The sequence below is a fragment of the Rhizophagus irregularis genome, chromosome 15 (genome assembly GCF_026210795.1).
Source record: "Rhizophagus irregularis chromosome 15, complete sequence".
Lineage (NCBI taxonomy): Eukaryota > Fungi > Glomeromycota > Glomeromycetes > Glomerales > Glomeraceae > Rhizophagus > Rhizophagus irregularis.
In genome coordinates, this window is record NC_089443.1 from 38,889 (window position 1) to 51,567 (window position 12,679).

The following is a 12,679-nucleotide window of genomic DNA, read 5'->3' on the forward strand; positions in this document are numbered from 1 at the left end:
ACATGACAATATTTTTGAACATGAATCAGGATCATTATTTCTAGAACATCAAGAAGCAAAATCTAATCTAAGTCTACATAATATTATTATAGCCCAAAAATTAAACATTATCATACAACAAGATTACATAAATAGGTCTACATGGACTATTAGTAATGGAAATATGCCTATTAGAGAAATATTTATAACACATAGATGCCTCAATTTATTACGAAAAATTGGAACTTCAAATTCATACCCACTTATTTATGCTAGCCAATTGATGTTACCTTCTCGGACATACTATGAGTTGGACATGTTATTGTTTCATTGCAGGGCTATCAGCAAAAGGACGCATAGCCAAATGGTTTCAATTATTAACCCGATAGATTAATGGAATATCAGCACCAGAAATGCCTAAACATTCCTTATTCAACTTTTTAAATAATATATTACAACTAGTATCAGAAGACAAGCGAAAACACCCATATGTTATAATAAAAGATAAAAACAATGAAATCTCAGTAGGATTTGTTAAGAAAAGAACATAGATAAAGAAAAATGAGGAAAAAATTGAATGTTTAATTATAGAAGTTTGTAATATTGAAATATGTTCAGATAATTCTCAAAAAGCAATTATTCAGAAACAGGAATGTCCCAAGATGATTATAATAACCCAACATAATGCATTAGTATTACCAATTTTTATTCATTTATCAACAGGTGCAATTACACATATCGACTGGTATTATATAGTGGAATTGTTAAATAGAATTAAAAATATTTCAGCAAATAGTGATATACAACAATTGGAAAAACACCTATAATTAATTTGAATGGAGATAATTTAGGTCTATGGATCAATCGACGAATCGAACAAGATACACTTAAACAAGAACTTACAAATATAAGACATCAATTAAAGTCATTGAAAAACATTGAATATTATACAGATGGATCACTAGCTAATCAAACTATAGATAATAATGACCTTTTACGTAGAGCAGATAATACTACTGTAGATTTAGGGGCAGCATTCTATACAAGTAATGAATTAGGAGAATTTTCAGTATATTCATGTTTATCTTTATGGCCATCATCAACCAGGGTAGAAATAGTAGCTATTTTCTTGGCATTGTTGACAGCACCAGAAAATTCTAATGTAACTATTTATACAGACAGCTTAGGTGCTATTAATTCAATTAATTCAGCTTTTAATTCAACAACTAGAACATGGCTTAAAAAGACCAATAATCTAATCATTATTAAAATAATTATGCTGATCAGAGAAGCATCTATAAATTTAAAGTTGGTTAAAATAAAGGGTCATAGTGGCATAATAGGCAATGATATAGCTAATAAATTAGCAAAGAAAGAACGATGTGGAAATAATTTATTCAGGAATAATGTAGATTTTATTAATAATATATTATCTTATTTTTCTGTTTTTATAGATAAACCTATTGAAGTTAATATTAGAAGATTTATTTTGAAAATATTAGCTACAGGTGAAGCTACTGAATGGTCATTGTTAAAAAATAATCAGAAATTATGTTATGGAGATGTTAATCAGATAAACTGGAAAATTACTTGGCTTATTTTCCATTATTGCAAGGGGTTTTCACTGCAATAGTATGAGAATCAACTATTTATGGACTTTTATAGCAAAATTATTTCATAAAATCCTTCCATTAGGATCAATTTTAGCAATAAGAAAACCAAAACTCTATAAGGAAATGAAATGTATTATAAAATGTAATAAGAAAGAAAATTGGAACCATTTATTTGAATGTCAGGCATATGAGATAGCTTGGCAAAAAATATTGGAAATTACAACAAAAGAATCTATAATTATATGTTTGAAACAAAAACAAATTAGATGTCAAGGTGAAGATTTTATTAGAAAAGTATTACAAAACATATTAGGAATTACAGCAAAGTCAGAAAAATTTCAAAAGTTCCAACATTTGGCATTAGAAGTAAAAGTTGAAACTTGTCTATCAATAAGATTACAAAAAGACTTCAAGATATCTCTTGCTGAGGCACAGACACTTATGGCCAACATTTTAATTCGATTCATTCTAGCATTTAAAGAATTAATATGGAAACCAAGATGTGAACAAGTTATTTTATGGGAAAAAAGAGAAGGTATTTCTCGAACAGATAAAATTACTTCAGAATCCAAAGCAAAGGACAATTCAAATCAACTTTCAGAATTCAAAGTAAAGGACAATTCAAATCAACTTACAAATAAAGTTAAAGATTTACAAATGGGAAAAGTAGATTGATTACAAAAATCAGTCTCTTTGGTAAAGAAATCTATGGATACCTTTGTAAGGAAATACATATGTGAGAATTGGATTCCAATAAAAAAGAAAGTTGATAAGATTACATTATATATGAGCAAAAAATTATTGGATTAATAGATACAAAAATAATATTTTTATTCTTTTCTTATTTATATTTATTTTTATTTATAATTTTAGACATATAATTTATTAATTATTGTTAATTTTATTTTTAATTTTAATTTTGTTTTTGTTTTTCTTTTAATGTTTTATTTTTGTTTATACTTTTAGATTATGGTATATTATTTTGCTATGCTTTTTGATTACTTTTATTCTTAATTTTAATTTTATTGGTAATATAATATCTAATGGTTGATCGGACTGGCCTGGAGCTGAAAGTATCATTCATAGAATATTTGTGATTATTATGTAGTCCAAATATATTCTAATAAAATGGTACATAATTCAATATTTAAAAAAAAAAAAAAAAAATGTAAAAATAATGTTTTTGCAATGTTTTTACATTAAATTATTAAAAAATATTGCGAAATATTATTTTTAATTAAATAAATATTTTCACAATATTTTTACTTCAAATTATTAAAAATAACGTTGCAAAAATGCTATTTTTAATTAAATTAATGTAAAAATAACATTTTTGCAATGTTTTTACATTAAATTATTAAAAAAATGATGTGAAACATTATTTTTTAATTAAATAAACATTTTTGCAATGTTCTTACTTCAAATATTAAAAATAACGTTACGAAATATTATTTTTAATTAAATTAATGTAAAAATAATGTTTTCGTAACGTTTTTACATTAAAATTATTAAAAAATGTTGCAAAATGTTATTTTTAATTAAATTAATGTAAAAATAACATTTGTGCAATGTTTTTACATTAAAATTATTAAAAAGAACGTTGCAAAACATTATTTTTTAATTAAATAAACATTTTCGTAATGTTCTTTATTAAATATTGAAAAAAATATTGTGAAAACATTTTGCAATGTTTTTTATATAATAGCTTGTTTGGCTTGTAAATCAGCTCGAGATTTTTGAGCTAAGTTTGTTACAGGCTCAAGTTTTTTGAGCTGAGCCTAATAACTGGCTCAAGCTCTTTCAAGCTGGCTTGTAAACTACCAAACCAATTTAATCATGGCTTGGCTTTAGTTGGCTCAGCTTGAAAAGCTTGAGCTAGCTCATGAGCTGGCTCGGCTTATGTAGAGTACTAGTTTCAAATAACTAAAAAAGATATAAAAATACATTAGATATATCAAATAAAATGAAAAATAACAAATATGAATATAGCTTACATTAGCTGTTTGGACACATTTATTACTGTTTTGTGACATTTCTTTAATATACTTTAAAAAAAGAAAAATGAAATAATTTGTAAAACTAAAATGTGAAAAGTTCATTTAATAGTCTAAATGAAAATTTAATTTTGTAAAGTCAGAATGTAAACTAAAAACATGTAAAAGTTTTAACTAAAACAATAAAAGTTTATTTAAACTTATTCGAACGCAACTAAAATAATAAAAGCTTATTTAAACTTATTTGAATACGTAAAAGTTTTAACTAAAATAATAAAAGCTTATTTTATAAAAATCAGACATGATCTTTGAAGTCTTAACTATAATATATAATTAAAGGCTATTAAATTTATAAAATAAATTATTTGTAAATATCAAATTTACATTGAAATTATATTATACAAATATCAGAAATTATACTATATATATATCGGAAATACATTGTGCATTTATCAGAATGCTGATACTTCCTAATATGTTTAATAAAAATATCTGATATAAATATTACCAATCTGCTTGAATTTCATTCAAATCGGAATCAATAGGACTATCAGATATATAAAATTTGTTCTGATAACTCTTTATCTGACCAGTGTGTGTTTTAATAATCTTTATGGTTTTAATCATTCCATTTCATTCAATTAGCTGGGAATATCAACAATAATAATGGTATTTATAGTGATATTAATGAACAAGCATTGGATTTAACAGAGACTGGCAAGTATAACCTTTATGGTAATCGGGATGGACCAGTTAATTCAAACTATTGATATATTAATTTAAGGAAATGATGTTTTAGTTTATATTATTATTGTATTAATAAATATTACAAAAAATTCACATATGGTACACATACTGTATGTATAAAATGTATGAGAAATGGTGCTTTGATATATATTAATATATACAATCTCATAAATCCATTGTATTTTTATATTTTATCAATTACCTATGGTACAATTTCACAAAACCCTGTTTAAATAGATAGATTAAAAGTTGACGTATCTTATGAGCCAATTTTAAAATTGTTTGATGATGAGATTCAACAAAGAAAAAATGAAAATCTAACAAGTGTATCCAGAAACTTAAATATCTAAAAGGTAATATAACATCCATTTATATCAAATGTTAAAATGAAATTATATGTTTATTAACTTGTACATTTCACGTAAACTTTAAATACAAAAAATAAACTTAACTAGGTAAAGGAGTTATTCGTAATTGTCTTTCTTATTTTGGAGAATATATTGTGTCCAAGAAATTTCTAAATATGTTAACACTACGTCATTACCATTTTATTTGTAGTCATTCTGATGTTATACCGAAATTATTGTACAATAAGTTTGAGCATTTAATTTATGATCATTAATTTGTAATTACAAATTCTCAACTACGAGACCATGATCTGAAGTCACAATTGCTATAGTGAAACTGCGTGTATATACATAGTGCAAAAATTGTATGAACACATAAATTATATTATTAATAATACTACTATTACTAGTGTCTTATTCCCTGCACTTAAACGAATCACTTTGGAATTCCATCTAAAACTGGAGATTAAGAACTTCATTCCTAAAGAATTTTGTAACATATGTTATTTTTTGGAAATATATAATTCATGTCTACAAAAAAAATATGTATGATTTTCTGGATACCACACCCCCTCGAAGAGGTGAACGAAGAAAAATAGGGGTCTCTATCAAAGAAGCGGTTTACTTTTCACTTCAATAATAGTAAGTATTTATTGATTCAATAGTTAGTTGGGTATGTGTCCAAGAAATTTTCAAATACGCTAACATTATGTCTATTATTCTATGCCAAAAGCAAGAAGCGAAAAAATAATTAACATACTTTTATTGCAAAACAGAAATAACCAAAGGAGGACCACCAGCTAATGACCACTAGTACTACAATTTTGGCATTCAACATAGAAAGAAGATAATATATTGGGAGAAGTGGGTATAAATTGATGTTGGAAGGAAACAAAGTATTATTGAGAAATCTGTTTGTTATATTTGATGATAGGAAGAAAATAATTGTAAATGCTCATGCAAGTAAACAAAAAAACCCCCAATAATTATAAGCACAACCATAATTTAATGCAAATGTACATAACATTTTATACTTTACACATAATTCAATTTAAAATTAATACTTGTGCATTAAATTTATTATAGCAATAAAACTAATCATTCTTACATTAAAAGATTTTTTTTTTTGTTATACTTTAAAACGTTGATATAAAGCCTAAAGCAAACATAACACCTACAAGAAGACTAAAAAGCTTGATTCTTTCAGAGCATATCCCTAATTTTCGATTAAATGATGGGTGCATATATTTCAGTGCCTTGTACATCAAATGGGAAAAGGTCTAATTTTTGTTTTTTAACCGCCCTTGGGTTCACACTATAAAAATGATCCTCGCTAATATATGGCCGTTTTGCAGCAACATTATAAATAGAAGCATTACCAATTCCCATAAGAGTATTTTTTAACCTATTTATATCCCAAAAATTGGGATTGATATCCCTAGTAAGAGAAAATGTGGCTCGTGCTGAAAAAACGGGGCCAAAGTAGCTCTTAAAATTGTCTTTTGAGACGATCAGAATTTCTGGTAGATTTTTATTCCCCTTGTATGGTTGTGTAGTAAATATGATCGTTTTGGTTTCATACCCTTCAAGGTTAGAACGTTTGATGCTCTTAACATTCTTCTTACTAACATTTTCCTCTTTTATCTCCTCTGAGCCATAATCCCATTTGTTTTGAACCATTATGATATAAAAAAATCCAGATACACCTTCCATAACATAAATCATGTCTGAAGATTCAGCAGAAGTACCATTAACAACAACACAATGCCCATTATCCCAGGGGATCTTTGAACCATCAGAATTATCCGTCACTATTAAATTTAATGGAAATTGCTCTCTCGACCTATATATACCGAGCCTTTTCAATTTCATAACAATATCCAAGTCTTCTTTCGTTCCATAAGCACCAGGATGTAGATTTCGAAGAGATAGCTCATTTTTCCCCATTTTAATGGCCAGATTGACGCGAAAGGAAATGTGATGTGCTACAAATAATTCCCATTCTTGCCAATACATATAATTATTATTTACACTAAAGGCCTTCTTCATAAGTTCTACATCAACAATCTTTAACTTATCATTATAAATGCAAACAAAAAGAAATGGCATTTCAATAAGGAACAAATCTCGACCGTCATATGAAGAGAGAGCAAAATGCCCGTCGGTTTGCAGATCTTTGACTGTTGTCCCTTTATTATCTTCTTTATTATCTTTTTTATTATCTAAGCGCTTATTTTCTTCAACAGGGATCCCCTCAACGCAATGGTACAAAAGATTCATGTAAAGTTCCATTTCATCGTCAACCTTTCTATAAATGTCGTACATTTTTTCAAGATCATTCTTAACGATTGAGAAAATATTATCATAATCATACTCTAGGTCCTCAAAGAATTTTTTTCCATTACCACCTATTGTCTTAAAACATACGTCAAGGAGTTTTTCAAGTGCACGAGGCAAACCTCCAGTATCTATCAGAAGTTGTAAAAGTGGAGCACAAAGCTTCCACTTATATACGTATTTTGTTGTTGGTGGTGCTACGCCTTTTTTTTTTGTTTGCTGCGTCTTTTTTAGTTGGTGCTTCTGGTGCTTCAAAGTCTAATAATGTTGTTGGTGCTTTAAATTTTGTCGCAAAATGGTCCATAATTCGAATCATCGATTTAATGTCCAATAATGGACAATCAACAAACTGAAATGAGATATCCGTAGCTTGTTTTTGTTGAGCAATAGCTCGTGGTGTTGTTCCTGAGAGGAATGGTTGTATAAAAGTAGGATAATCACCAGTCATGAATTTTGCAATGCCACGGATCATATTCTTAAAGAATTGTTTTGTTTTATTGTATGCATCCCATTCATCAATCATTTGAAATTCATCAATATGAAGATACAAGAATAATTTTTGATTGTTGGAGAACTTCAGAGATTCATAGTAATAATAAATGACGGAATCAAATTTGAAAATACTTTTGCCGTATACAAGAGCTTTAACACAGAATATATCGAAAGTGATGGCATATTTTTTTTCAATGAAGAATGCATAAGCAGCCCGCAATCCAAGGATTACCTCTGGTATAAGTTCGCTGTCATCTTCTTTAAGGTAAAGACCATTCCTAAAATTCATATAGAGATATTCAAAATGTACATCACCCCATTGTTTTGGAGGATTCCAATTTTTTTTGATGTAATCAAAAAGCTCTATTCCAAATCGAGTTTTTCCTATTCAAGGAATTTCAGATACAGATGGCAATCTATATAAATCATTTAAAAAAGACATAAGAAACTAAGAAACTTACCTATCCCGGGGGCTCCTGCGCTGACGATACACCAATAATTCGAATTGCCTATCTTTCTCTCAATATTAGCTACTGCGGTTGCTTCAATTTTATTCGTTGCCTCGCTAAAGTCACGTTGTTGCAGTGGCATGTCATTTGATTCGTAAGATGATTTAGGCTTACGCTCTTTCAAATCCTTCGTAATTTCTTTAATAATTTCTCCAACTAAGGAGAGGCGGTAAATTTACATTAAAATCGGTATTAGAATAGTTCAAGCAATAAAGATTGTGCGCGCTTACTGGTTTTCCCGGGTTCTAATTGTTTGAAAAAAAAAATCATGATTGGGGAATGTGAGACCAAACTCGATATTTTGTTACTGCAATTTCCTTGTTCGAGAGGTAAAAAATTGGGAGACACTTACCAGTGGTGGTGGTCAGACGTTGCACGATGATGTTAATGGCAGACTTGCTTTTCTTATCTTTAAAACTATCCTCGTTGAAATATTCATTAAGAGAAAGTAGAGGTTGCATCAATTTTCCTCCAAGTTTTTCTTTAATGTCATTTTCGGTAGAAAATGTTTCAAGCAACTCGATGTTCTTGATGACACTATCCCGGTCAACCTTCCAAAGATTCAGATTGTCAGGAGAATAACTAAATCCTTTTTTAGACAAGATAAGAGACTTGACATCTGAAACTGTAATGTCTTCATATTTGGTCGTGCAATTGTCAACGATAATTGTATCACTAATTTTAACTTGAATAGCTCGGGCAGGAGCATCTCCGAGAAATAGACAATTTAAGGGGAATATCATTTTGAAAATATTTTTCTGTAAAATTATAAATGATATTTTTTTTTTAAAAGAAGTTTAGAGAAATTTGAGAAAAAAAAGAAAAAAAAAAAGGTATATATAACTTCTGAATACATCGTGATTAATTATTATAAAATGATCTTTATAAACTCTTAATTGGTGATACGAAATATGATATAATGACATATAATCGATATAAGCAAAAAAAAAGTTTATAAAATTAACTTGTCGGCAAGCGAAAAAGAGTGATTCATTACGATTTTATCGTTACTCAGATTGCATTCACGAGGTATTTATTAATTCTTCGGTTGTACAACAACAATTAGTAGCCAATAAAATGAATTTTAAATTATGTCATAAATTAAATCTGGTGTAATTAAGGCGTTTTCTCTGTACAACTTTTTTTTTCTTATTCCGACCCCAAGCCGTCGTGCTATTTTCTCCGAGCATGAACCTATCGCAGTTTAAGAAGTGTTGACGAAAAAATTATTAAAGTCCGGACGAGACACTTCACAATTAAGGTATGAATGAAATATATTTTTTCGGCTGTGACTGTGCATTTGCAAGGGAGTGATTCATAGCTTGTAAAGCTAATCTCTTTTTTATTCAGAAATTTTGAGGACCTTATTAGGCGGGGAACATACTTTCGGTGAATTTTAAAAAAAATTACATTTTGCAAATCTATATAAAATTACTATAATATATAAACCTTTGTGGGCCTTGTAAATTTATGTAAATCTGATATTATATATAGATAAATATCTATAAAAAAAAGAATTTCAAAAAAATATATTAATTTACAATTAATTTATATAAAGTTTATATTTTAAAAAGTTTTTTAATTTGTTTATAATGATAAAAATAGGGAATTTTTAGTATTAAAACTTAATATAATTATAAAAAAATCCTAAAAAAAAAAAATCTACTATATAATTACTTTTTCTATATAAATTTAATATAACCATGCATTTCATGTATTTTTTAGAATTTTATTATGAAAATGTTATTTATAATTTGAAAGGAATTGATGGTTTAGAAATATTTACTATTTCTCCTTATTTTTGAAAGATTTGTTAACTTTGAAACTTGTAAAGTTATTAAAAATTTTTTGATAATTTATACCATTAAATAAATTATATATTACATATAGGATTTTAAATGCAAATTAAAACTTCTAAATTTAGAAAATTTTTTACATAAAGATAAAATTTTATATCCTAGAATACTCTATTGATGTATATAACTTACAGTATATATATATATTTATTAATAGAGATAATATACAAAACATTCATTTAAATTTACAATGAACAAATTAAGAATAATAACAAAGAATTCATTTTATTGTTAAAAGCGTTGTACATGTGTAATAAAATTAAGACTTCCCGCTCAGTGGATAAACAAAATTTGGACAATATGATGTCAAATTTCTTTATGTTTCATATCTAGATTTAATATATTATTATTATTATTATAAAAAAAAAACTAAAATTAGTAATGCATAATTTTTGAAATAACGGTCTTTTCTCATGCATTTTTTTAGATTTACATACCCTAAACATTCTATAATGGCCTGTAATTTTGGACTAATAGGATTCATAATACCAGTTTGCCTTACTAAATCGGACAAAGTTTTACCAAAAACTTGAATCGTAGTCATTAAAAAATCAGGAGAATTTATGTAAGATTGACCAAAATGAGAAATACTCTGACCATTTTAAAAAGAAATGAGAGTAATTTCCAAAATAGCTCTTTCTGTATAACAAGATTTTGGATAAGAAGCAATTTTTCAAGACACAACGTGTATGATAGAAGAAAAAGTCACTTAAGCATTATTAAAAAAAAATACAGGTTTTAATTGTATAACATCAATAATAAATGACAGATTTATTAAGCACTTGAAACTGACAAATAATCTACTACCAACTTTAGAGATTATGAAAGAAAGGAGATATGATTTATATGGAGATGTAAAGTGCAGAATGTGTCTTGAAAAAAATGAAGATGATGATCATATAATCTATTGTCAGCAACTTAGAGACAAATGGTTAATGGTGGCTAATAACACTAGGCATAAATGTGACCAAATGCTTAAAGACTTGCTTTTACAAGAAAAATATCTCCAATTAAATTAAAAGGATACACTACAATTACTTTTGTGGAATAAAAAGTTTTTTGCTCATATAACAGATTCTAATTAAGAGTTATCTATTCCCTTCATACATCTAATATTAAAGAATTTTTTTTTAAAAGAAAAATATAGAGAAATCAAGCTTATTGTTAAGTCAGAAAAAGCTACACTAACAATTACTACTCTTCTTTTAAAAATATTTGTTAATGAATTTTTATAGAATTATTTGGCAATCACGCTGTAACTTAATAATAGAATGGAAACGTACAAAAGGAATCAAGAAGCAAGACTTAAAGAAAAAGATATTAGCACATCAACGTATTACATATGAACGAATTCCAACTCAACAAATAGAAGGAACTAGCAAAAAATTTTGATTTCTCTAATTTATGATACATATAACATAAAGGGAAGGAAAATTCTTAAACATAGTGAACAATGGTCAATTGCTCTTGAAAAAACTAGATAATATATAAACCAATTTATCAGAGAAGGAAATAGGGTGATTTGGAAGGTATATAATAATATCAAGATGTATAAATACAAATATAATTTTTCATTTATTTTAGAAGGTAGTGAAAGTACATACTGAAGCCATATGATAATAATGATCCTATATAATCTGATAGCTACTATAGGAGGATATAGGTAAATTTTATATTGGTGATGGTAAGGCATAGGAGCAATCTATAGAATGGAAAACTGGTTCAGAGTTTTAATAGATTAGTTATACATTTAGCAGACACTTCTGTACTTTCATATAACTAATAAACTCATGAATTGCACTACCTTGCAAAAAAAAAAAATCAATAAATATACAGTTAATTTCTTTTATAGGTATATCCAGATATAATTATATTCTTTTTTATAAACTTTTATATTAGCCTTAAGGCACTAATAAATTCCTCTTTTAAATCATATTATATATCATATATGTTATCTAAATTATTTTAAGCTACTGTAATTATAAAATCCCAAATTCAATTATAGCATAGTATTTTACATAGTAAATTACATATAAATTAAATGAATTATGGCATTCCAAATTATAATTACAGCATTTCAAAATAATTTGGACAGCATATATAAGTCATATTATATAGTATTTTTATAATCACACCATATTTTTTTAGTCTCAAGAGGTGTCATATAGAGGGAATTGACTGTATATATATAAATAAAAAATAATAGAATTTAAGATATAATATAGAAAATTGCCAACAGTATTTGAAAAAAAAAATTAGTTATTAACTAATTATTTCAATATTTACTTATATGGTTTATTTATTTAATATTTTTTTTATTTCAATTATTTTAAACCAAATAATTTTAGTATATCCCTGTATATATCATATTTATATATTTTTTTTTTATATAATTCTAAATCTTATAATTAAATATATATATATTATATATGAAATTCTAAATTATTTTTAGTTTCAAATTGTTGTAAAATAATTTACAAAATAAATATTTAATTATCTAATGATAAACAATCTAAATTTGAATCATAACCAATAATATTTTACATATTAATTTCTAATATTGTTGGACAATAATATTATATACCACATGACTAAGACGTATAACCTTAGATTTAATACGAAATTATTCTCTCGATAAGATTTGCCTTAAATTTAAATTTATAAAATATATGCAATCCTATATGAGAATTACATAACTTTACATTAGACCTGTACCTAATTATACCCCAGTTTTAAATTGTTATAAAATTAGTATTAAAAAAAAAAATCGATTTATTTACAATAATAAATATCAGATTTAATTTG

At 26.4% G+C, this 12,679-nt stretch overlaps 1 protein-coding gene across 1 annotated transcript; it reads right to left on the reverse strand.

Moving 5' to 3' along the window:
• Positions 1-5,907: 5,907 nt before the first annotated feature.
• On the reverse strand, positions 5,908-8,874 carry OCT59_006777 (uncharacterized protein; the record flags this gene model as incomplete). The annotated part of the gene is made up of 6 exons (XM_066134580.1): positions 5,908-7,148; positions 7,219-7,893; positions 7,971-8,174; positions 8,249-8,263; positions 8,371-8,776; positions 8,863-8,874. The coding sequence occupies 6 exons, from the start codon at positions 8,872-8,874 to the stop codon at positions 5,908-5,910; spliced, it is 2,553 nt and encodes an 850-aa protein (XP_065998290.1).
• Positions 8,875-12,679: the final 3,805 nt, after the last annotated feature.